The sequence below is a fragment of the Meriones unguiculatus genome, chromosome 1 (genome assembly GCF_030254825.1).
Source record: "Meriones unguiculatus strain TT.TT164.6M chromosome 1, Bangor_MerUng_6.1, whole genome shotgun sequence".
Classification (NCBI taxonomy): domain Eukaryota; kingdom Metazoa; phylum Chordata; class Mammalia; order Rodentia; family Muridae; genus Meriones; species Meriones unguiculatus.
The window spans coordinates 68213032-68240594 of NC_083349.1; the positions used below are offsets into that span (position 1 = coordinate 68213032).

At 37.2% G+C, this 27563-nt stretch overlaps 1 protein-coding gene across 4 annotated transcripts in view; it reads left to right on the forward strand.

Annotated features, from left to right (window-relative positions):
- The window catches only part of Shoc2 (SHOC2 leucine rich repeat scaffold protein), an 86320-nt gene that overhangs the window by 23447 nt on the left and 35310 nt on the right, over window positions 1-27563 (forward strand). For all 4 annotated transcript variants that reach the window (XM_021648938.2, XM_060391109.1, XM_021648937.2 and 1 more), the window contains exon 2: window positions 16084-17012. In XM_021648938.2, the coding sequence (XP_021504613.1) occupies window positions 16310-17012 (703 nt within the window). In that variant the 5' untranslated portion in view covers window positions 16084-16309. The remainder of the gene's footprint in view (window positions 1-16083; window positions 17013-27563) is intronic.

The following is a 27563-nucleotide window of genomic DNA, read 5'->3' on the forward strand; positions in this document are numbered from 1 at the left end:
TCCTACATATTCCAATTAAAAATAATTGGATTATACCTTTACTATATTTGGCATGGGCTTTTGAAGTGTTTTCCAGATAACTCCTTATCACAGATACTCATTTGCTTAACATTCTTGGATTAACTCCTAGGATTGCTAAGGAGTTGAATCCCGAAATGATTGGCATCGATGGGACATTAAGAATTTATTACTGAATTACTGAGTTTTTTTTTTTTTTTTTTCTCTTTAACTATTTTGCTGCTTGGAGAACATTGGTTTACAAAAAACAAAACAAAACAAACAAAAAACACTAAACAAAACAATTATGCCTGTGATCACACCCCGTTTCCCTGTAAGAATATATTTCCTCTACATACCCATGCTATTAGAGTTGAGAGATTATAGTGTCTGTAAGTCATAGTGTAAAAAAAAAGTCAAAATTATGAAACTTGTATCACAAGCTTTTCAAGGTTTGACAACCTATATTTCTAGTCATATCATAGGCTCTGAGTTCCAGTCATAGAAAATTACGATTCCATGGTGCTTTCATGGTTTCTCTTATGTTTAGGAAGCTGATGCATACACAGCATGAACTCTGAACCTTATCATGCTCTTCACACTCTCCTGTTCTTCTCTTCTCACAGTTTTGTAGCTTGTCTGTTTCTTTCCTAACTTAAAATCATTGAAAGTAAGAATTTTATCCTTTCCAGTAAGCCCCAGATACAATTTAGTATTTTCTCATAGTGCATAGTAAACATTTCATGAGTGAATTGGTAGTTAGAAGGAGGATAGGTTTGTACTAAATAATCTTACTTTTTTTTTTCCTGGCATCATGTTGATATATGATTGCTTTTTTTTTTAAAACAAGAGAAAGTATATGGATTGATTATTCTTACTTAAAAATTTTTTAATATACAAAAAATAGATTTTGTTGATATTTTCCATACAAAATATCATTGTACTTTGTTCACATTTTTCTTCTTGCTTTCCTTCCTTCTTCCTTTCTTAATCAATTACTTAGGGTTTTTGTGGGTTGAGGTGTCAAGACAAGGTCTTACTATATACTTCCGGCTGGCCTAGAACTCACTGTGTAGGCCAGGCTGACCTTGCTCACAGAGCTCTACCTGCCTCTGCCTCCCCTGGAATTAAAAGTCTGGCACATTAAAAGTCCGGCTTAATTACTGTAAAATTTTGACTCATATAATATAGTTTTTAATATAAAACAAATGACTTTTACATGTTAGTAGCTCAGCAAATTTTATATATATAATATATATATAAAATTTATATATATATAAAAAATATATATAATATATATTATATATATCTATATAAACTTATATAGATATATAAAAATATAATATATAATATATAACATATATATAATATATATAAAATGTCTGAACTTTGATATAAAAAATGCTAGATGTAATCAGCCATTTCATTGAAGGTCAGTTAATATAGAATGTATGAAGAAATCTAGAAAGAATGAATTTTGCTGTACTCAAATGATCAGTACTTACAGTAACAGTCTTACCTCTGCGTTAGAGGCTACTTTAAATATCTGATGGTTTGAGGGTCTTGCTACTGGAAATTGGAAGGATTCTGTCTCACTGCTTTGGTCCTCACGTGTTTCTAGTTATGGCTAAAGGGAAGGGTGTATGTTCCCATTTGACTGTCTTTCCTTTCCCTTCACTAATCTTCCAATTTGTGAGCAAAGGTTGAAGCCAGAAGTTTCTCAGGTTTCCTTTATTCACAGCAAGGAAGTTTTTCTCTATCATTTTTATTGTATTGCTAGTGAATTTCTGCTAATTAAAAAATTTTTTTAACCTAGCAACCAGCTCTTCTTTTTTTCTTTTTCTGAGTACCCATAATCTTCACTTCTCTCCTGCTCCAAGTTACATTTTAGGTTTTGTTTGTTTATTACTTGCTGTGCAGAACGGGCTGTCATTGACTTTATAAAGATCTGCCTGGCATTGACTCTAGGTTTCCATCACTCCAAGCACAGTTTGGATCTTTTGATTAGGGATGCTCAAATGGGAAAGTTCATTTAAATTTTCCAAAATTCAGAAACATTTCTGAGTCTGTACTACTGCTTGTCACAAGCATTTTCAGTAAGGTCTACTATACTAACCTAGTACAATGTACTTGTGGTTATCTAACTAGAAAGCCAAGTTTGATGTTGGTATGAGCACGATAGAGAGCATTATCTTGAGTAAAAATTGAAAATTGACATGGATATCAGCATTTTAAGTAAGTAGATCCTAGTATGAAGAGGGAATGTCTCAGGAGTGCAGTGACTAAGATTCAAGTTTAATATGTGTATCTTTGCAGTACTTGGAGAAAAGGCCTTTGAGATAAAGGTTAGGAAGGATGACTTATATAACACATTATAATTTCATATTTGATTTGTATTCTAGTAGATGCTTATAACAACTTTGGGGGCTGACAACATAGATAGTTAAATGAGATTAGTCTGGTATATCTGAAACCTAGGTTTGATTTGTAGCATCATAAAAAAACAAACCAAACATGTACCTGATATTTTTAATTTATTTTTAATTTATTTTTATTTTATGTGCATTGGTGTTTTGTCTGTACGTGTGTATCTGTGTGAGGGTGCCAGGTCCCCTGGAGCTGGAGCTGCAGACAGCTGTGAGCTGCCATGTGGGTGCTGGGAATGGAACCCGGAGCCTCTGGAAGAGCAGCCAGTGCTCTTGGCCACTGGGTTATCTTTTTGCCCACGTCCCTACAACTCCCAATACTTTTTAAAAAGAAAGTTGAAACAATGGCTTTAGAAGTTGAGAGGTAGATAAAAGGTAAGTTACAATGAGAGTTAGAGGTAGATTGGAGTAACTGGTAAGAGCTTAACTTTATTTATTTAAAGAATAGGCACTTCACACTGGGGCTAACAGTTCACATTAAGGTCTGTATTTGATTTAAAATACAGACATGTTATTTTATGTTGATAGTTTTCAAAGGTTATACAATTTAATCATTTGTGTCAGTCTAGTTTAATGGATAACATGCAGTTCTTTCCTCACTGTCTTTCAAGTTTATTTGTTCAGTAGGTTAACTGGAATTCCTGAAACTCTGTACCATGGAAGTTTCATCAAAAGGTTGCAACAGCTCCAAACAGTTCTTTGGTGTAAAAGAGCTATATATGACGTCAGTGCATGATTCAGGCATGAGGAGAAAGAGAAAGGAATAAAATACACAGGGAAATTGGGGGAAATGATTTTGTTCCATATCATATGGAACGTACAGCGTAATATAAAAATCCTTAACTGTAACATTCCCTTTCTTCCTTAGTCACAGTGGGGAAACATTATACTTTGTTTAGCTCTTCTGTCTCAGTGTTCTTGGATCTTTCTGCCCTTACATGTTTTTTTTATCATGGAAAGTTTTTTGCTGATTTCCCCCCACATGAATATAAGCACCTCGAAGGCCGGAAACAGGAATGTTTATTTATCAGTGCTTACATGATGCTTCACACATGGAAGGCTCTTGTTCCCTGCTTGACTGGCATATTCTTTCTCTAGGATTTTATGGTTTTTTTTGCTGTCATCTCTTAAGTAATTTTTCTTAAGTTATTTTATACATGTAGGCCTTTGATTCATTTTGAGTTAATTTCTGTGTAAAATACGTGATTTAAGACAAAGGTTTTAAAATTCTTTATTTCTTTTTTTGTAGTTCTAGGATTGAACCCAGGGTCTTATGAATGCTCAGCCATTACTCTAACACTGAGCAGTGTCTCCTCCCCATTCGTTTATTTTTTTATTTGAAACTACTGTATTAACTGTAATGGAATAGTTCAGCAATAGTGCTTATAGCTGCATATAAACTTTATAAAAGAAGGAAATAGGCCAAAGAAAAATTTCTAGAGAAGGAAGTTTGTAGATAAAGAAAAATATGCTGACTTTACGGAGTTAGTTGGTCTTCTTGCAGTCTGTTCTGTGCTACCTAGGAGGCTCATAGATGCCCGGTAATGGCTCTGTCTCTGAACTGCATCCCCAGCACATATACACGTGCATGTGTGTGCACACATATACTTGCTACAGCATGCTTGTGGAGGTAAGAAGTCAGCCGTGGGCTGGTTTCCACCTTCCACCTTGCTTGAGACAGGGACTTAATTTGTTCTTCACTGCTTATGCCACTGTTGTGCAGCTTTAAGCATACAGATTCTGTGTGCATGTAGATTTATGAACATGCATTTTATTTTTGGAGCTGTAGAAAGGAAGACTTCCACAGCTATGTAGAACAAGTATGTTAAGAGGTAAATTAACTTTCAGCCATGTTCTTGAAGATTTGTATTGCTGTTCATGAAGGTTGTTGGCCTGTATTGCTTTTTGTGCTTTAATTCATTTGTCCAATTTTGGTATAGGGTAATGTGTCCTCAAAGTGATTATTTTCTAACCAGGTGCGGTGTTGCACGCCTGTAATCCCAGCACTCAGGGAGGCAGAGGCAGGCAGATCTCCATGAGTTCAAGGTTAGCCTGGTCTACAAAACGAGTCCAGGACAGCCAAGACTACACAGAGAAACCCTGTCTCAGAAAACAAAACAAAACAATAACAACAACAAAGTGGTTATTTCTTGGAGGAGATTATATAGAATCGATACTTTAGTTTTTTGATTTTTTTGAACTTTTCTTAGGATATCATGACTGGGTTCTGTTGCCTTAGAGCATGCTCCTGAGCTGATATTCTTATTTGGATTTTTTTTTTTTTTACAATTCATTGGCAGTTGGTGTTTGATAGTTTCTTCTTTTTGGAAGATTTTAAACTGCTTTCAGTTTCTTTTTAATCTAGAATTATTCAGATATAATTAATCTTGAGTCTTGTTTGTATAGTATTTCATAGGTTTTAGCCTATTTTTATCTGTTGTTGAACATCATGACAGAGTTATCGTCAGTGTTCTGTTGTCTCTGTATTGTGAGATCTTCAGTGCTATCCCCCATTTGCCTGTTTTTATCTATGTCAGAGTTAGTAGATGATTATCAGTTTTATAAATATTTTAAAATGAGTTTCTGTTTTTTTCAATTTTGATTTCATGGCTATTACCTTCTACTTTCTTTGGATTTCTTTTACTTTTTCCAAGTGTCTGGAGGTGGAAATTTAAGTTATTGGGATTATATGGTTTAATATCATCCAGGTGTGAATATTTCTCTCTAAACTGCTGTTTACATCTTACAGATTTTGATATATCTCATTTCTACCCTGCTCAATGTCTAATTGTTCTTGTTAATTTCCTTGTTAACCCATAGATTACTTAGCAGTACGTTTATTTTCGTGAGTCTGAAGAATGTTACCTTTCTGCTACTACTTTTTAATTTTATTTCTTATGGTCAGGGAACATATATTGTATGGTTTCAATTCTTTAAAATTTAAGGTTTCTTTATATTTTAGGATAAAGTCTATTTTGAAATATTTCATGAAGTATTTTCCTTTTATATTCACCTAGTTAATTTTTTTTAGTTGAAATCCCCCCATAGGTATGTGGTTTGTGTGTGTGTGTGTGTGAGGCCAGAGGTCAGTATCAGATGTCTTCCTCAGTTGTTCTCCATATTAGTTTTTGAGACAGGTCTCTCACCAAAATTTGATCCTTTTAGTCAGAGTAGCTGGTTAGCAAGCACCTAGGATCTATCTTGTCCACCCCAGCACCCAGATCACAGTTGAATGCTACCATTCCCAGCTTTTTTGTGGGTTCTGTGGGTCTGAATTCTAGTTCTGATGTTTGTGTAGTAGAAATTTTACCAACCAAGCCATCTCCCCAGCTCAGGTCTTTCTACTTTTATCAGATAAAAATATGTATTTTGAAGCTGTAAGATTTTGGGAATATACATTTATCAATTTATCATTGTCTTGGAGAATTGACTATCTTCATATCAGCTCCTTTTGTTCTTGTTAATGCTACTTTGATACTAATTCCATTCTAGATTTCCTTTGATTAAGTTTCATGGTATCGTTTCCTGTAGTTTTAAAAAAATAACCTATTTTTATTTATTCTTTGAGAATTCCATGCATATATCCCTTCCTTACTCCAGTTCTTCTCAGTACCCTTCCCATTTCTTCCTCTCAACTTTTTTTTTGTTTTTTTTTTTTTTTTTTTTTTTTTTTGTTTAAACTCATAGGCCAGTTGGTGCAGCATATATGCACATGAGTGCATTGACACCTTCTAGAGTATGGGCAGCCTACCAGGAGGCACAGCCTATCAGGAAGGAAGAAAACTATAACTCTGCCCCACCCAGCTATCAACTGCCAGTAGCCTCTCAACTAGGGGTGGGAATTCATGAGCCCTTACCCCATTTGTATTGGCTTGATCTTATGCTGGTCTTGTGCAGGCAACCATAGCCACTGTGAGTTCATGTGTACCGTGCCCTGTCAGGCCCAGAAAATGCTGTTTCTCATCAGTCTCTCTTTCAATCACTGACTCTTAAAAATGTTGGGCTCTCTTGTCTTCAGTCTTCCCTGGGTCTTACAGGGATAAAGAAAATATGATTTAGCTGGCTCACTTAGGGCCAGGTACTGTACTGGTATTTATTCTGTAACTAGCTGTGACTCAGTACTAACCACCATCTACTGCCAAAAACAGTTTGATGAGGGTTGAGAGCTACGCTAGTCTTTGGGTATAACAAAAAATGTATTTAGCAGACAGTGTGCCTCTATGTCCATTTAGTAAACTAATAGTAGGGTCTCTTCAGCCACAGGTTCCTGGCCCAGCTTACAGCACCAAGTGTGAAGTTAGTCCTCTAGAGTGGGCCCTAAATCTAATTTATAACTACCCTATGTGGCTGTATTGACTTTCTTATAGGTTATTTATGGCACATTAAAATCACTCTGACTCTTTTTAATGGTATATAGCTGTGTTGGAACCACTTAGATTTAACGTTATTGTTGGACGTGAATATAAATATGCTGGCTTAAAATTTTTGTATTCTCTTATTTCTCATCTTCTCTGCTGCTCTATGGATTACCTGAACATTGTCTTAAAGATTTCATTTTGTCTACTGATTTTATATTGTCACCTCCTCTTTCTTGTAATTAATTTATGGTTTACAGTCCACAAGGAGAGCAACAGAACCAAAAAATTTGAGCACAGGGGTCTTTCCTGAGACTGATACTCCAACCAAGTACCATGCATGGAGATAATCTAGAATCCCTGCACAGATGTAGCCCATGGCAGTTCAGTGTCCAAGTGGGTTCCATAGTAATGGGAACAGGGACTGCCTCTGACATGAACTGATTGGCTTGCTTTTTGATCACCTCCCCCTGACAGGGGAGCAGCCTTACCAGGCCACAGAGGAAGACAATGCAGCCACTCCTGATGAGACCTAAGAGACTATGATCAGAAGGAAGAAAAAGAAACCCTCCCCTACCAGTGGACTTGGGGAGGGGCATGTGTGGAGAAGGAGAAGGAAGGGAGGAATTGGGAGGGGAGGAGGAAGGGAACTAGAGGGGGGATACAAAGTAAAGTATAATTAAAAATAAAATAAAAAAAATGAAAATTAAAAAATAAATCATAAAAACATTTTATTACTCTTATTTGTATCAGAATATATCAATCTAAGTAAAATGTGCTTAGCATAATTAAATAGTGCAAAAATTTCACTTTATTATACCATCATCTTGACTATTACTGTCCAAGCATTGACATTGACATCCATCCTTGCTTTCAACATCAAACATAACATAAAGCTGAAAAAGAGAAATCTTACAATTTTATTTATTGATATTCTTTTATTTTCTTTATTGGCTTACTTTAATTTTTTGACCACAGTTTCCCCTCCTTTCACTCCTCCTAGCTCCCTCTCCTGCACCTCTCCTCTTCCCCACATTCACTTCTGTGTTTTATCTTCAGAAAAGATCAGGCCTCCAAGAGACAACAGCTAAATATGACAAAACAGGATACAATAAGACAAGGCAAAACTCCTCACATTCAGGGTGGACAAGGAATCCAATAAGAGGAAAAGAGTCCCAATGTGAGGCCAAAGAGCCAGAGACACACCCGCTTCCACTGTTATGAGTCCCACAAAAACAACAAGCCATAACAGATAAACAGAGCACCTGGGCAGACCCCTGTTAGTCCTGCTTAGTTGATTTGGTGAGCCATGTTCTCTTGGTGTCTTCCATTCTCTCTGAGTCCTGCAATCTTTCTTCTGCAGGGTTCCCTGAGTTCCAAGGGGAGGGCCCCAATGAGGACCTCTAATTTTGACTATTTGCATATTGTCTGGCTGTGGGTATCTGCACCCGCTCCCATCCTCTGTCAAAGGAAGCCTCTCTGATGATGACTGGGCAAGGCACCAATCTGAGTATACAGAATATCGTTAATTTTATTATTATTATTATTATTATTATTTTTTATTTTTGCCAGTCATGTTTGGTTCTATCCTAGTTCTCTGGACTATCTAGTCTCCAGTGCGTGGCCAACCAAGCAGTGTAGGGTATGGGCTCTCTCTTGTGGCTTGAGCTCAAGTTAAACCAGACACTGATTGGCCACTCCCATAGTTCTGTGCCATCATTGTCCCAGCACATCTTGCAGGCAGGTCAAGAGTTTTGTGGCTGAGTTGGATTTTTGGGTTTTTTGATACTAGTTTCTTTATTTCTTTATATATTTTGGATTTTAGTTCTCTATCAAATATGTAGTTATTAAAAATCTTTTCCCATTTTTTTTTAGGCTGCCATTTTGTCCGATTGATGGTGTCCTTTGCCTTAAACTTTCCAGTTTCATCAGGTCCTATTACTTAAATGTTTATCTTGGTGTTTGCACACTTGGTGTTCTGTTCAGAAAATTGTCTCCTTTGCCAGTGCATTGAAGGCTATTCCCCGTTTTCCCTTCTATCAGGTTCAGGCTTTATACTGAGGTCTTTGATCTACCTGGGCTTGAGTTTTGTGCCTGGTTTCCATTCTTCAACATTCAGACATTCAATTAGATGAGCAACATTTGTTGAAGATGCTTTCTTTTTTCCAGGGTGTATTTCTGGCTTATTTACTAAAAGGTGTCTACAGGTGTGTAGATTTATGCCTGGGTTTTCACTTTGGTTCCAATGATCAGTGTGTCTTTTTTCTTCAAATTCCATGTCTTTTTTATTATTATAAATAATGTTAGCTCCAGCATTTTTCTGTTTAGTTTTCTGTGAATGGCCTGTCCATTGGTGAGTGTGGTATATTGATGTTTCCCAGGATTAGTGTGTGTGAGGGTTAATATGTGACTTAAGCTGTAGTAATATTTTACAAAGGGTGTTGTGTGCCCTCGTTTTAGGGGCCTAGATGTTAAGAATTTAAATGTCATCTTGGTGGATTTTTCCTTTGAATATGTCCTTTTCCATCTCTTGATTAATTTTGGTTTGAACTCTGTTTTGTTAGGTACTAAAATGCCTACACTAGTTTGCTTCTTAGATCGTCCATTTGCTAAGACTATCTTTTTTTAAGTCTTTACCCTGAGGTGATGTCTATCCTTGATGTTGAGGTGTGTTTTTTGCATTCAGCAGGAGGATGGATCCTGTTTTCACATCCATTTTGTTAATCTGTATCTTTTGTTGGGGAATTGAGACTGCTGATATTGAGAGAGATCAATGATAATGATTGTTAATTCCTCTTTTTGTTGGTGTTGGTGGTGGTGTATGTGTGTGGTGTGTTTGAGTGCAGGCATGTGTCCTTTGATTGGTTTTGCTGCTGTGAGGTCATTTCCTGTTCTTCTGGGGTATAGTTATAATCTCCTTGGTTTGCATTTTTCCTTCTAATATCTTCTGTAGGGCTGGATTTGTAGGTGGATACTGTTTAAATTTGGTTTTTACTCATTTCTTCATGTGTGGTAGTTGAAAGTTTTTCTGGGTATAGTGATTTGTACTGGCATCTGTGGTCTCTTAGAGTCTCTAGCACAGGGTTCGAGCCTTTCTAGCTTTTAGACTCTTCATTGAGAAGTTGGGTATAATTCTAATAGGTTTGCCTTTATATGTTACTTGATCTTTTTCCCTTGCGGATTTTAATATTCTTTGTTCATTCTGTATGTTTAGTGTTTTGATTATTATATGGTGAGCAGACCTTTTTTATTGGTGCAATCTATTTGGTGTTTTGTATGTATGCCTCATGTATCTTTATAGGCATGCCCTTCTTAAGGTTAGGAAAGTTTTCTTCTATGACTTTGTTGAAAATATTTTCTGGACCTTTGATCTGGATTTCTTCTTCCTCATTATAAACCAAATGAACCTAACAGAACTGTCTACCTACATAGTAGAGTATAACAACTTCTTAGCACCTCATGGAAATTTTTCTAAAACTGACCACATACTCAGGTACAAAGTGACTCTCAATAGATACAAGAAAATGGAAATAATTCCCTGCATCTGACCAGACAACTGTGAATTAAAGTTAGATATCATCAATAACAACAAAAGAAACAACAAAGAGCTTACAAATTCATAGACTGTGAACAACTTTCTATTTAATGAAATATAGATCAAAACAAAGAAAGAAAGAAAGAAAGGAAGGAAGGAAGGAAGGAAGGAAGGAAGAAAGGAAGAAAAAGAAAGAAAGAAAGAAAGAAAGAAAGAAAGAAAGAAAGAAAGAAAGAAAACCATTCTAAAATTCAATGAAAATTGGGTCTGGGGGAAGGTCTGGGGGTAGCCTACATGTTGGTTTCTTTCATTTCTTATGTTGTAACTTGTAGTCTGTAATTCTTTTTATTTTGCTTCATTTGTGTCTTCATTTTATTTACATTTCTGGAGGCTGTTTCTTTTGAGTAAGTAATCCTGGGTTTATTGGTCTTTTTTTTTTTCAATGCAGTTTATTCAGGAACATTGAACAATCCTGGGACCCCGGGGAAAGCCAGCCCACAGCTTAAATAGCCTCTGGGTAGCCAACCCAGGTGTGCCGCGGGGGCAATGCAGATAGGTCCACATACATGGAAGCAAGCCAGATCCTCAGCCTTAGCCAAATGTGGAATTGTTCATGACAGAGAGCACTCACCATCGGGAAGGTGGAAGGCGGAAACCAGCTCCATCTTTAAGGCATAGCATTCCGCAGCTCTCTACAGTTCCCCCTTTTTGTTTTCGACGCATCAGGCAAGAGTAGAGGTCTGATCTCTGATATTAGAAATAAATTGGGACTTTGTACAGATGTTCATTTAGGTGTCATCCACCCAAAGAGCATCAGACCCGTCTGATACCTTTTTCTCAGAGGCGGGACCTGGGGCATCAACCCGCATGCAATCAGACATGCTCTTCTCTGGGTCCAAAGCGGCTGACCCTGAGTGCAGTGCTTAGCCTCGCATCCTGAGCGTATCATTTTAGCTTTTGAACATAGGGAACTTCCCAGAGACTCATACTCCAACCAAGGACTATTCATGGAGATAACCTAGAACCCCTGCACAGATATAGCCCAGAGCAGTTCAGAGTCCAACTGGGTTACATAGTAATGTGAAGAGGGACTGCCTCTGACATAATCTGATTGGCCTGCTCTTTGATCACCTCCCTCTTGGGGGGGAGCAGCCTTACCAGGCCATAGTAGAGGACAATGCAGCCACTTTTGATGTGAACTGACAGACTAAGATCAGAAAGGAGAGGAGAACCTCCCCTATTAGTAGACTTGGGGAGTGGCATGCAAGCAGAGGGAGGAGGGTGGAGGGAGGGTGGGATTGGGAGGGGAGGGAGGGGCTTATGGGGGGATGCAGAATGAATAAAGTGTAATTGATGAAAAATTTAAGAAAAAAGGTTTATTGGTCTTTTAACACTTGAAAAAAATTCTACTTCTTTTTTTTGGCCAGTGCAGTTTCTGTTGAAAAGTTTACTGCTGCTCAAGTCATTGTTAATACTGTAGGTTTACATTGGCAAATAAATGTGATTTTCATGTTAATGAATAGATTTCTTTGAATTTCCTTGGTTTAGAGAGAGTTTGCTCTTTGTTTTTTCTCAATAGATTTATGAAAAATATTAGCTCTAATATTTTCAATTTTTTTTTAGCCTCACAGGGTCTTGTAAGAACTGAACTTTCTGTATCTCTGTTCTTGTATTGACCAGTCCAATGACTTGTACAGTTTTTGTTTATTACGATTTTTAGTTGTAAAATTTTCAGATTATTTCTTTGTATCTTTTGTTCTGAGACTTTTTGTATGTTTGATTGCAAGAGCATTTATTTGATGGAGCATTTTTTTTTTCTCTTTAAATGGGTATTTTATTCTTACCAGATTATTCAACAGAATCTTTTGGTATCTGCTGGTCATCTTTTCTCTTTAGAATCATTATTTTCTTAGATCTTGGTTTGAGTAATTTTATATTGTACAATGACTGTCTTGATAAACCGATTTTTATATAAATTCCGTTTTCTCAGAGAAAAGTGTTTGGTTCAAAACAAATGTCGTGGTTCTCAGAGCTTTCACAGCGGTGGTCTGTCCTGCTGTGTGCCGTCCCCAGACTAACCTGTCATCTTGTGCATGGGCAGGCGGTGTTCCCTGTAACAGTTCAGTCCTTAGAGCACATGCTCTGATCTTGCTTTTATGCAGGAAGTGCTACAAGTTATGCCTTCTAAACATACTAAAAGAATTTTCTTCTGTTTCTCTGCTGAAGATCCTCTGTTGCTGGGAGAAAAGGATGTATCATTTATTCATTAATGCTTGGGTCATGCAGAGCAAGAGATTAACTACAGTGCTCTTCCTCATCATATAGCTTTGCAAGAGTAGGAACAAGAGGGAAGGGAGGGGGATACCACTTTGACCTGAAATTAACTCAATTAATTTCAAGTAAAAACCACTTTAATTGAAATAAATTAAATTCCTTTTAATTTAGGAAGACTTATCAGAGCTACACTTCGTACTTCTTGGCCACTGGGCTAATATGAAGTGTGTGTGTGCATCTTCTTTTCAAGCTAATATAAAGTTGGAATGACTGGCAGGCTTTCCTTTCAGTGTGGCCTCAATGGCAGCGAAGGGGTGAATGACTTACTTTGTGTTCACATAGTCACACCGGTACCATCCTGCAATGCCCCTTCTCACAGAATTTAACTAAACAAAACCATTCTTGGAACATTGATTGACTGATTGTTGCCTGTTAGTGTTCATTAGTTGTTGGTGTCCTTACTATCCAGAATAGGACATAGAGGAAGCAAAACAAACACACACACACACACACACACACACACACAAAATACCAGGGAACTTAATATTAGGTAGAATCTTTTAGTCCTAGTTTGTCACTTTTTCTGTACTTTTCAGTCTTTTTCTAGTTTTCTTTATTTTTTCTTTTTCTTTTTTATATTAATTATAGTTATTCACTTTGTATCCCACTTTCTAGTTTTTTTACGAATTTATCCACAGTTTTAGGCTGTGATTATTTGAAGTATAGTATAATGAGCTATCTTGTCCGGAGCCCAGTGTGTCCATTGTAATTCAAGATATAATACTGTAAAACTTTTATATCTATACTTAAGGTGAAAAAAATATTTAGCACATATGCCCTACTGGCTTTAAAAAAATATTATGGCCTGTAATCCTAGCATTCAGGGAGGCAGAGACAGGCAGATGTCTGTGAGTTCAAGGCCAGCCTGGTCTACAAAGTGAGTCCAGGACAGCCAAGGCTACACAGAGAAACCCTGTCTCAAAAAAACAAAAATAATCTTTACAGTTTTTAAAGAATATTTATGTTTTTATTATTTACACATCATTTTGTCTGCATGTACACCAGAACACCAGAAGAGGGCACCAGATCTCACTATAGATGGTTATGAGCCACCATGTGGTTGCTGAGAATTGAACTCAGGACTTTTGGAAGAACAGCTAGTATTCTCAACCTCTGAGCCATCTCTCCAGCCCCTCTATCCCCTTTTATAGTTTTTATTCCAAGTAAGTTTTTGTTGTTGTGTTTTAAATAATGTTTCTTCGTATGTAGTTTAGGCTGACTTTGAATTCATGGTCTTCCTGCCCTGGCCTCTCAAGTGCTGGCATAGGAGTGTATGTATGTATGTATGTATGTATGTATGTATGTGTATATATATATTATAATATTCTTCAATTCTATTCACCCTCTTCAGCCCCATCTCATCCTACTAGCCCTCTTCTAAAGATGCATCTTTTAAAAATATCCGTTTTTAATAACATTTAAGAACAAGTGTCAATATCCTGTGAATAGTCTACCTCAGTGCTACAATACGGAAGGAAACTGATTCCCACTAAAATCTATTTGATTTTTTTTTTAAAGCTAACTGGTATTTATTCACTTTGTACTTGATCTTTATTGTTTCTTAGTCTGTGTCAGCTTTGAGTTATTTCCTGTTACTTAAAGCCATTTGGTTAAGTCATGTAGGTAAAGCAGATTCAGTGTATCTGTTAAGTACAGTCTATAGATATGTACTACTTAATTTGGATTCTTTTAAAAAATTATTATTTTAATTATGTGTATGGTGGTGGTATGTGTACACGAACATCAGAGGTGTGAGAGCCTCCTGGAGGTGGGGTTACAGGCAGTTGTAAGAGGCCTGGTGTGGGTGCTGGGAATCAAACCTAGGTCCTCAGAAACAGCAATATGTGCTCTTAAGCACCGAATCTGTTTCCAGGCCACTGATTTGGATTATGGCAGAATCCAAAGATTAAAAGGTTAGCTAGTTAGGATACTAAAAAAAAAAAAAAAATAAAAAATTCTGTGCTTTTGTTTGTATAAATTGGGTATAACAATTTATTATTTCTTTTAATTATTTTATTTGTTAACCTTACATCCTGACTGCAGTTTTCCCTCCCTTCTCTCCTACCAGTGCTTCCACCCCTCTTCCATCCATTCCTCCATTTCCTCTTCAGAAAAGGGGAGCCCCTTCCATGGTTATCAGTTAGCCCTGGCACATCAAGTTGCAGTAAGGCTAGGTGTATCTTCTCTTGGGGATAGACCAGGCAGCCTAGTAGGGAAAAAGGGACACAAAGGCAGGTAACAGTCAGAGACAGTCCCTGCTTCCGCTGTCCGTACTCCCACAGGAAGGCCATGCTACACAATTGTTGTATATGTATAGAGGGCCTAGGTCAGCCTCATGCATGCTCTCTGTTTGGTGGTTCAGTCTTTGTGGGCATCTATGAGCCCTAGTTAGGTAATTTTGTAGGTTTTATTTCCTACAACCCTTCCTCCCCCTCTTCGACAGGATTCCCCATGCTCTACCTAAGTGTTTAGCTGTGGGTCTCTGCATCTGTTTCCAATTGCTGGTTGAAGCCTCTCTGATGACAGTTATGCTAGGCTTTTGTCTGCAAATATAGCAGAATATCATAAACAGTATCGGGTGGGCTGTCTCTCATGGCATGGGTCTCAAGTTGAACGAGTCATTGTTGGCCATTCCTTCAATTTCTGTTCCATCTTTACCTCTGCATATCTTGTAGGCAGGAAAATTTGTGGTTGAAGATTTTGTGGCTGGCTTGGTATCCCAATTCCTTCATTAGAAGTCTTGCCTGGTTACAGGAGATGGCTGGTTCAGGCTTCATAACCCCATTGGAGTCTTAACTAGGGCTCACCCTCATGGATTCGGGGAGTTTCCTTTGCTCTGGGATTATAGGTCATCACAGATGCCCTCGACCCTACTTCACTTGTCTTTCCTAGTGCTCTCTTTTTCTGTCCTTTCCACACCTGCTCCCTCCTGTCCCATTCCCACCCTCATCCCCCAATCCATCCACAATACCTATTCTATTTCCCCTTGTCAATAAGAGTCACACATCACCCCATGAGCTCTCCTTGTTATTTAGCTTCTTTGGGAGCAATTTATTCCCAATAGGATTGTTAATATATCCAATGAGTAAACATTTTAAGGTCACTGGAATAGTGACCTAGAAAGTACTTAATTATAAGCTATTGTGATTTTGCTTACTTTTGAGCTCTTAAAATTTTGTGTCATAGTTAACTTGGATTCATTATTTTACCTTTTTCCTATGAGATTTCGCGTCCTCCGAAGGGAGGCCTGATGTGCTCTACTAGCTTTTGTATTTGTAGTGGATGTTTCATGATAGAGGGGAATAGTATCATGTATAAGATAGAAGGAAACTGCCTATTTCCACAGTGATTGTTTTGGGAGACTGTCTGTAATGTAAATTATAACATTTTAATTTATAATGTAATGTAATTTACTACTGTCTGTGTTGTATTCCAGGAATTCTAGTGAATCACTGACCAGCACCATTTTACCGTTGGAATGAGTTATCAGAAATGGGCCTAGTGCTTTTAGAGCCAACATGTAACAGATGGATGCAACTCCAAGCTTACTTCTTCATGCCAGCACTCTTTTGACTGCCTAGGATCTTTGTCTCTTCATCTTTGATCTGGATTCTGGCAAATAAAAGGCGTTCATGTAGTGTTTTGTTTAAACTTGAGTCACCATGAGTAGTAGTTTAGGCAAAGAAAAAGACTCTAAAGAGAAAGATCCCAAAGTACCATCTGCCAAGGACAGAGAAAAAGAGGCAAAAGCCTCTGGAGGTTTTGGGAAAGAAAGCAAAGAAAAAGAACCTAAAACCAAAGGGAAAGATGCCAAAGACGGAAAGAAGGATTCCAGTGCTGCACAACCAGGGGTGGCTTTTTCAGTCGACAATACGATCAAAAGGCCAAATCCAGCACCTGGGACTAGAAAAAAATCCAGCAATGCTGAGGTAATTAAGGAGCTTAACAAATGCCGGGAGGAGAACTCCATGCGCCTGGACTTATCCAAGAGGTCTATACATATACTGCCACCATCAGTCAAAGAGTTGACTCAACTCACAGAACTTTATTTATACAGTAACAAATTGCAGTCCCTCCCAGCAGAGGTGGGCTGTCTAGTAAATCTCATGACGCTGGCTCTCAGTGAGAATTCACTTACCAGTTTGCCTGACTCTCTTGATAACTTGAAGAAGCTGCGGATGCTTGATCTACGGCATAATAAACTGAGAGAAATTCCTTCAGTGGTATATAGGCTAGATTCTCTCACCACTCTGTATCTTCGCTTTAATCGCATAACGACTGTGGAAATGGACATCAAAAACCTGCCCAAGCTCATCATGCTAAGCATCCGAGAGAATAAAATCAAACAGCTACCTGCTGAAATTGGTGAGCGGTCTGGGTTGCTTTTTGTGGTATTTGTTAGCTAAGTAATTTTGTTAAGTGCTTTCCATATCAGAAAGTTCTCAACTGTATGAAAACATTTATTTCTATATTCCTTATTTGTAACTTATTAAATATGAATAGATATGAGATTATTTTATTGACAAGTGAGTTATTAAACAGATATAATTAGACCTTCCTCAGACAACAGAATCTGCTTTTTTTTATTGAAGAAAAAAAGAATTTAAAAGGTTTGTCTTTTAAGTTGTTACCTTAACACCTGTTTTTAAGTATCTTTATACAAATATTTTTTATCAACTGTGTTGTGTAAATTTTCCTATTCTGACTCTTTGTCTGAAAGGTGTTTACTTAAATTCATATCACTTTTTACCTGATTATCATGATCAGTTGTCATATTACAGCTTTGTGGAAGAACACTACCATAGGAAAGCAGTTTTCCTCCTCATTTTTGAAATTACTTATATTTTCATTAAGAATAAAGTGTAGCAGCTGGGCACAGTGGTGCACAGCATGCAGGAAGCCCATTCCAGGGTGATCACTGGAGCCCAAGGTCTGAGTGCATCCCGGGCAACACAGTGCGCCCTTGTCTCAGAAACAACAAGCAAAACCTAATACAGAAAGGCAGAATAGTATATGAATTGCTGCTATCAGTGACACATTTCATTCTAATCTTATATATTAAATTATACTGAAACAAAGGAAAAACTGAAAAAGAATGGTATAGGGGGAAAGAAACATATATAAACAGATCAATAAAAAAATCAACTCTTTTGATCATTTTTGAATAAATTTTGGAACATCTTTTTAATTGTAAAATAAATTTCTGAACCATTTCCCATGTTAATAAGCAGTTTTTGAGAAATTTACAAAGATAATGTCTTTTAGCCTTTTGTTTAAGATTTTTTAATTTAAATTTTTTATATTACTTACAGTTTATTCACTTTGTATCCCAGCTGTAGCCCTCTTCCAATCCCACCCTTCCTCCTTCATCTGCTCCCATACCCCTCTCCTCGTCCACTGATTGGGGAGGTCCTCCTCCCCTTCCATCTGACCCTAGATTTTTAAAATATCAAAATAAAAACTGGATTGTGAAGTTCAGAGTTTTTATTTTGCTATAGGCAGTATGTTATGAATAACCAAAGATGGATTGAGTGAAGAGCTCTCTTATAGTCGATGATACAGGAAACTTCCTGACTTTTGGGTTCTGCAGCTTCTCAAGGATGCAGTGTTCTATGCTTAACTTGAAAACATTACAGTTAAAATTCAGATATGTTCTATTGTATTTGACTCTACACATTTAAAAATTGATTTTGTCTTAAGTGGCTTCCAGCTCTAATCAGAGAAATGTATTTCCTGGGGACCACGCATTTAAATCTGAGCCTATGGAGGCCATTTTTACTCAGATCACTTCAGGGGACTGTGGAGACTCATGATTGCCCAGCATGCAGAAAATAAGGCACTGATGTGGGCCCAGCTCTAAACAAATCACTCCCACCCCTCACCCCCTTATGGCTTACTGAACATCACAGAAGTGGGGGCAGAAGTCTGTAAGAACCAGAAAACAGGGTGAAGGGCTACAAAAAGCCATTCCCTGGATTGGCTACAGCTACCACGCCAACTCTAGTCTTCTGCACTGGGCCCACACAAGAGCAGTACTGTCAGCAGTTAGTCAAGGAAGCAAGGGCTCCAATAGATTCTGGGAAAGGAGAAGTCACTGTCTTGTGTATCCTCTTCTCCTTTCACCAGGCTCCGCTTAGTTCCAAACCCATGGGCACATAGATGGCCCTGGTTAATCTTTGTGGGTCGCACAACAAAGCATATAGACAAGGCTGCATAAGAGAGAATTGTGGGAAAGGGATGGATAGGGTTGGTAAGGATTTGAGAGATAAGAGTGGTCAGTATTCAAAGGGTACATCTATGAAACTAAAGTATCATAATAATAAAAAAGAAAAAATAATTTTTTTTCTTAAGTATATTTAGAATATCCAATATAGATTTTTTTCAAGTAATGTGCATGCATGGTATGACTCATTTCTGAGCTATTAAAATAGTCTCAAAAAAAAAATCAGTGGGTGGAAATGCTTCATTACACGTCTCCTATAGGAAAGTAGCTATTGAGTGACATGCTTTAGTTAGTACTTGCTTCAATCAGAATTTGATTTGTGCATAAAGCTCATTGTCTACAGAAGTTTAGGTTGTTGGAAAAAGAAATACTGATTTTTCTCTAGGAATTGTAAAACAGTCTTTATCTATATCCTTATTATTTGGTGTTTGGGTTTAGCCATGGTCCCCAAAGTTTGACAAGTTCACAAGTTTTCTCTCTTAGGACTTGCTTCCGTAGGCTATGAAATACCTGGAAGTGAAAGAAATACGTTTTTTTTCTGGGCATGGTGGTGCACATTTCTAAGCTCAGCATTTGGGAGGCATTGCCTATTGGCAGTTGAGGTCTTCAGGGCCACATAGTGGACCTTGTCTCAAAACCAAGCAAAAGTAGAAATAATGTTATGTAGGAATTCGAAGCTGGGGTAGGGGAAGCATGTGAGCTGGAGCTGTTTAAGGTAGGCGCCAGGATGAGAACTGAGAGGAGCCACAGGTACTGAGTGAGTCTAGAGGTGAGTATTGTCTCTGGTTTATTAGTAGGCACCAAAGCCATTTGTCCTGAGTGAAATGAGCTCTTCATTGTACAAGAAGCAGTCAAGAACTCTTTTTCCAGGAAGAAACAGGAAATAACTAACTATTCTCTTAACTTTCTCATTGGTTCCTTTGGGCTCCCAGTTAAAGACAGGGTTTCAGAACTGTCTCTTAATGGAGGTTTGTTGAAGTGGAAGTCAGTGTGAGGTGTCAACTTGAATAATTGGTTTAGTTTAGGGTGCTCTGGACAGTTTTACAAAATTTTATTTTTCTAGAAAGGCAATGATTATCATGCTTTGAAACCAGATAAACCTCATCTTTTGGTTTTTGATTTCTCTCATTGAATGTGTCTGATTAAGAATTTTTTAAAAAGTAATTTATTAAATTTTGATTTTCAAAAAGATCATTCTCTATAAAAACAGCTGAATTAGAATGTTTATAAAAGTATTTTCTGTATTCAGTAAAATGTTACATATATAGTATACAATTTCATATGGATTTGATTGTCAAAAGAACTTTCTAGTAGACTGATCTAATTGTTAAAAGGTATACCCTTAAAGACTCAGATCATTTTCCCACATTAAAAAAAAAACGAAACAAAACAAACAAAACCTTTTACAGGGCTGGGGAGATGGCCATTAATGAGTACTCACATAAAAAGGCACAGTGGGACTGGCTTGTAATTTCAGTGCTGAGGAGGCAAGGGTGTGTGTATAGATCCAGGGGCCCAGGGAGCAGCCAGCCTGGCCAAACAAGTGAGCCCAGTGATAATCCTGCCTTCAAGACCAGGTGGGTGGCCCCTGAGGAGAAATGATGTCCTGGGTTATCTTCTGTTTTTCATCCTCCCCAGACCCTGAACAAAACAAGTCTTCACATGGACATGTGAGAAAATAAAGTCAGGAATATTTTTTATCTGTTTGACATAACATTTATTGAAAACAAAGTCAATTCACAGTACTTGGCAGTGATACAGTTTATCTAAGTCAACTGATATATAACCAATATGTAACAAATATATAATCAATTATCTGCTCATACATAATACAAAATAAACAGTATCAAAGGCTTTTTAATAACTGAATGAACTTAATATTTGTTCATGTGAAATGTAATTTTTCTTTGAATTTCTTAGATTCTAAATGTTAGGCCTTTGATACATTTGCCTTGAGGGCTGGAGAGTTGGCTTAGCTGTTAAAGTCTAAGCTCACAACCAAAAAGAAAGAACCAAACCAAACATGGCCTGAATAGAATTTATGTGAAACTCGGTGTTTATTTTTCACCATTTTGACATTTTACAGTTCATAATTTTTAATACTTAGTCTAATTTTAATATTCTAGTGTTAAGATAATGTTTTAGTGTTATTTTTAGTATTATCTTAAATAGTAAGCCTTAATCCCTAAAAAAATTTAAATTCTTTTAGTTTTGCCAGGAGCAATAGAATTGCTTTATTTATTAAAAATATCATTTGAGTGTTTTTTAACAAATGCCAATAAATAACTTTATGGGAAAAAGGAAAGCAATAAAGAGAGGCCATAGGTGTTATAAAATAACTTCTTTTAATAGAGAGGCCATAGGTGCTACTAAGTAACTCTTATTAACTGGGAATTAGGAAGAAATTTCAGACTAGGAAGTAAACTGTTCCATATTGTCAGGTCTTTTATCAAACAATAAACACCTGAAGGATAGAAGCTCTTGTTATTAAAAGAGACAATAAGAGAAATAGAAGACAGTAAGAGAAATGCGAGCCAGAGAAATACTAAGATTCAGCTTCTGTGTTGCCTGAAATGTGGGAGGGGGGCATCAACCATTATACCCTGAGAGCACTTTACCCAGTCACTGCAGTCACTGCTGTGTATGTCTCTTTTTATGTAAGATTTTTGCTTAGAGGAGCCTATGGAGTAAGTCCTTGTAAAGGAGTGAGTGGGAAATGAGGATCTGAGTGTCGGATTGCTGTGTTTCTAAGTCTGATTGGTTGATCCTATTTAATCAAATATTTATTTCACACCTTTTTTCCCCCTAATGTCTGCATTGCATTTGGGTTTCATTTTTGTTCCATATTTTCTTTCTGTCTTGTGAAGCTCATTTTTAGTAGTCTTTTCGGTATTCTTGTCTTACTGTTTGTTACCTCTTGCTTTTGTTTCCTTTTCTTATCAGAGATCACACTTTCTGTATCGATGCTGGGTTACATTTTAGTTGGATGTCAGATCATTGTTACAGCATTGTTGGGTCTAGATTTTGTATTATTTTAACTAATACTGGACATACAGTTTTGGCAAACAGTTCAGTTATTTTGGAATTGGTTGATTCTTTTGTATTTTCCTTTTAAGCTTGGTTACAGTTTTTCTGGTTGCCTTTGGTTTAGATCTATGTTATCCCCAATATACTTTTCTCAGGACTCTTCCAGATAAACTGTATTTTTATTAGGGCTTTTCTAAATGGCAGGAATTCAGACTGTTCCCAGCCTTGTGACACTACTATTGGGAATTTTGGGTTCCTTTTATTGGCTCTTTGCCACCGTTCCTTATTTGCTTTCTATATGGTGATCAGAGTGTAGGCAAATACTTCCTTTCAGATTGTATGAATCTTATACTGCCATGCTACTGTCTCTCACATTCTGCCTTAAAGCAGCTTGTAGGCATTTCAGTTGTCTTGACTCTAGGCCTTCCCCGCTTATTTTGTAGCTTGTAACTTACTCCTGGGCAGAAACTTGGTGACTAGGTTTATACAGTTTTCCTTCATCTTGGAGAACATGGGGTCATGTTTGGCTCTTGTCTACTGCCCTAGGGACCATATTGCTATATTGTGTTCATTTTCTAGTTCATTTTAGCCACCGTGGTTCATACTGACTTCTAGTAATTGCTGATTGGATGGGTTAAATGAATTATGTGTGATGATTATGGATGATTTCTCTTACTGTCCTCTCTCATCAGTGTTAAAAGTTTGGTTTTGCTCCACAGTTAAATTTCCTTCAAGTCATTGTAATCTTGCAGAGATTTGGATTAAGCTCTTGGGGCTTTTACCCTTAAAAGCCTGGTAAACATTCCATAGTCTTGAGATGTGATTTTTTTTAGTCCTCTTTAGATACTCTGTTTTAGGTAGCTCTTTTGATTCTCTCTTTCCTAATCCTTCTAATCTGGCAGGGCTGAAGTTCAAGCTGTTTGATACTATGGTTGGCAGCTGTAATAAGTCTGATCTGCTCTTTACTTTTAAACTATTGTTTCCTTTTCAGGCTCCACAAGAATTTCCTTTCACACATACTTATTTTTTGAATTGGACAAAAGTCTAAGGAGATTATATACTGCAAATTTTGGGACTCCATTCTTTGTGATTTTTCTCTTTTCTGCAGCTAAAGTTCCAGTTGATTTAATAACTCTGAACCTTGTCCTCTGGCTTCTCAGACTAATAGAACTCCAGCTTTTGATGAAATCATTTTCTACAAGCATATTTATGAGTAATATCATAATAAAATCCCCAAAGATGTAATATAATTCCTATATTAATTATTTCTTCTGTAACAAAGCATAGCTCTTAGAACAATAGTAATTTGTCCGTCAGTCAGAACTGTCTTCATTGACTTCTGATTCAAGATTGTTTTTCACAAGGTCTCTCAGTCAGGTTGTTAGCCAAGGATCTGGACAGAATCTGAAGGCCCGCCTGGGAAAGGCTCCACGCTTAAGTTCAAGATGTCATTGTCCGGGTCAGCTGACAGTGAGTTCTTGCTTCATAAGGGACGAAAGCTTTGAGAAATAGGAAAGGTTTAACAAGGTGGAAGTCACAGTCTTTTTGTAATGTAATCAAAGATGTCATGTTATCATTTTTAACATTTTGCAAGTTGCTCCGGTTCAGTCCACTCAAAGGAAAAGGTAATTATTTAATCATTGTATGTATTTATTCATAAGGAGGAGTCACTGTGGACTGTCTCAGAAATCTTGTTAAAGTTCTCTGCTTTTAGGGGTTGAGTTCTTTCAGTTCTTCATGTTCTTTCAACCTCTCCCAGTAGCTCTTATGGTACAGTGTTGATTGTTGTGTAGTTGGAATGACTTACCCTAGACGGTAACGTTTCCTGCCTTCCTGCAGTACATCTGTTCAACTCTATGAGAAAATGGACTGTTGGGACAATTTTCTAATTAACCTTCTGTTTCAAAAACCTTAATTTGTACTTCATTATTTATTCTGAAATTGCTCTAGCTGATCCAGTTGTCTCTTGATTAATGTTAGCTTTAGGTTTTTTCTTTCACTGCTTTCCTTTTTTATCTGCTTGCATATGTGTTTAAAGTGATCTTCCTGACTGCATTTGAAGTGCTGGGATTACAGGTGTATTATCACTGGGTCTGGCTCTCCAAGGTTTCTGTTTTTGAGGTGGGCATTGCTTGTGTGCTGTAGAGTTGAATACACCTAGATTAACATTAGTCTACTTCCAGTGAGCACTGTACCACTTTGTGAGTGTGAACACCTGATGGCAAATACTTTCCATTTCGTCTGTGTTTTGTCTTAAAACAGCTCCATTTCTCATGATCTTTCTGCTATTAATGCTTTGACTAAACTGATACCATTATATCATTTATGAGTAAGAAAAAAAATCAAGACTTTTTAGCTGCATTCTTTTCTTTTCTACTTCCTTCATGTCAATTAAGCTTCTGTGTATATTATTTTCTCTTTCTGAATTTATTTTAATATTTCTTGTAAATCAGTTCTAGTGGGTACAGGTACTTTCAGGTTTTTTTAGTTCTTAAGTCTTTGTTTTTCCATTACTTTTGAAGGGCAGTTTTATTGGAAACAAACCTTTCTTCCCCATCTGTGTTTATAATATTTCACTCTTCTGTTGTCTTTGCATGGTTTCTGAAGAAAAAAATCTAATGCAGTTCTTACTTTTGTTCTTCTGTATGTAGATTGTCTTGGAAGAAATTTTATTTTTTTTTGCTCTTCCTCCTTAAAAAAAATTGACATTGTATTTCCGTGAATTTAAAGTAGAGGATAAGTTGTTCAATATAAGCTATTTCATGTGTGTATGTTATTTTAAAAGTTGGTTTTATAACAGATTCATTCTGCAAAAGCCTTAAGATACAAACAATAAATCTCTACAGAGGAAAACAGTAAATTAAGATATTCAGGAAGTAAATTTGGGGGTGAGTAGGAAGAATCCAAGTAATTCCTTCCATGTTAGAAAAATAAAGGTCCCTTGTCATAGTTGCATTATTATGGTCCCTTAAAGCAGGGGCTGTTCAGAATCTTTGAGTTATATGTGTATAAAAAACCAGTTCATATGTAATTCTATTTGTACTTTCTGGAACAATAATATTTCTGATTGCATACAGTTCTCTCATGCAAAGAAGCCTTAATTTTAAGTTCTAATTAAGTCATATGAACTGATATTAACCATTTGTTTTACCAAATTGTTAATAATCAGAGAGGTTTAACAGTCAATTAGCTAAGGTGCCTATAGTTCCGCTGTTACTCAATCTTTTTTTTCCCCATGTATTAGAACTAGCAAGTTGAGAATGAGAATTTGATTACTGCAGCAAATGAAAGAATATATTGTGAGAGGAGGAGAGAGAATGAGAGAGAGATCCTACTGTCCCAGTGACCTCTGGCATCCTGTAATACAGCCCTCATAATCGTATGTGTTAGTACAGGTATATAAAGGGAACACTGAGATAGCCATATTCTGTTTGTTAGAAGACTCATTTGAAGTCTGTCCAGTAAACCAAAACAAGAGCAGATGTCAGTGCAAATTTAACCCAATAGGTTATTTCTGTGTGTGGATTGTCTTAGATTTTCTGTTGCTGTGTGTGCTTAGGTGACACAACTAACTTCTGTGCTGTCTTTGCTCTGAGAGCCTCCATGAGGCCTGTAGAGAGAAGGGCCATTCTTTTTTTTTTTTTTTCCTTGAACGACTGAGGAATCTTTATTTTTGACAAACATCCCCCACATCATCTCTCAACTATGATATATTTTTAGCCATCCCTGAGGATCTGTCCCCATGGTTATAAAGGTAGTCTTCAAGAATGCCCATAGTACAGGGGTGTGGAGACACAAATGTTAAGACAGGGCTTGACAGATTAGCCTATTATCTTTTTTCCCATTTTTAATTAATTTTTATTTTATTTTTATTAATTATAATTTATTCACTTTGTATCCCAGCTGTAGCCCCTCCTCAATCCCCTCTCAATCCCACCCTGTCTCCCCCTTCTCCTCATATGCCCCTCCGCCAGTCCAATGATGGGGGCGGTCCTCCCCTTCCATCTGACCTTAGTCTATCAGGTCTCATCAGGACTGGCTTCACTGTCTTCTTCTGTGCCTGGTAAGGCTGCTCCCCACTCAGGCGGAGGTGATCAAAGAGCCAGCCCATGAGTTCATGTCAGAGACAGTCCCTGTTCCTAATATTGGGGAACCCTCTTGGACACTGAGCTGCCATGGGCTACTTCTGTGCAGGGGTTCTAAGTTACTTCCATGCATGGTCCTTGTTTGGAGTACCAGTCTCAGAAAGACCCCTGTCCCCAGAATTTTTTGGTTCTGTTGCTCTCCTTGTGGAACTCCTGTTCCCTCCAGGTCTTTCTATCTTCCCCTTCTTTCATAAGATTCCCTGCACTCTGCAAAAAGTTTGGCTATGAGTCTCGGCATATGTTTTGATACCCTGCTGGGTAGAGTCTTTCAGAGGCTCCTGTCCTGTTTCCTGTTTTCTCCCTCTTCTGATGTCTGTCCCATTTGCCTTTCTGAATGAAGATTGAGCATCTTACCCTTCTTGCTTAGCTTCTTTAGGTGTACAGATTCTGTATGATTATCCTATATTATATGTCTAATATCCACTTACAAGTACGTGTATACCATGTGTGTCTTTCTGCTTCTGGGACTTTCTTAGGAGGGACTCCATTCTTGCAGTCTCCTCAGTTACCTCACCTGCATCCACAGTTTCTTGTAGCAGCAGTTACCTTCCTTTGAACTGTTTCTTCTAAACTACAAATCTTACTTCTGAATCTCTGAATTCACATTTTTCTGGAGTTAGGTCATGAATTTGCTCTTTGTCCTCAAGTCTCTGAAGAATGTAATAGGAGTTGTCAATCCACAGCCTTTTCTTTAGTATTCTAAGGACGGGAGTGTTGACTTCAAATTTCTTACGTGTTATGGAAATCAAGGTTAAATTCATATGTAAATGTTATCTCTTCCTTATTAGGAGTTTTAAAATTAAAATTATTTTTAAGTCTCTTAAATACTTATATCAGTTATCGAATAATTTTTGTTTTTAAACTTACTGATGTTGTGAATTACAATTGAGTAGTAGTTTTGCAAGCACAGAACCAGCACTGTATATCTTGAATTGATGATTCTTCTGTTCAGTCTCTAAGTTATCTATGTTTATAAAGTATGTGACATTATATAAAGAGGACATTGGTCTGTAGTTTTCTCCTTGTACTGTCTTTGACTGTTTTTGATATCAAGGTAATGCTAGACTTATGAAATGGTGAATTTGGAACTCTTTACCCCTTTGCAAGTTCTTGTGAGAGACTACATGAGTGTTAGTTAATTCTTGTCTAAGTCCTTGGTATGAGTTTCCAGAGAAAACATTTGTGCCCATAATTTTTGGACGGAGAACTTTTCAGTTACACATAGAATTTATGTAATGGTTAGAGTAACATTGAAGTTTCATAATTTGTATTTGTTGGCTTTTTGATAGTTCTGTTTTTCAAAAAGGAATTGTTCTGTATAGCCTAAGTTTTTAATTTCATGATTTATGGTTATTTTAAAGATGGTAGGCTGGGTGGTAATCCAGCACCCGGAGGCAAGGGCATAAGGACTGTCACAAATTGAGGCTAGCCTGGTATACATATTGAGCTCTGGGCTATCTGGGGGACAGAGCAAGACCCTGCTTCCCCCACCAAAAACAATAACAATACCAACAATAAAAA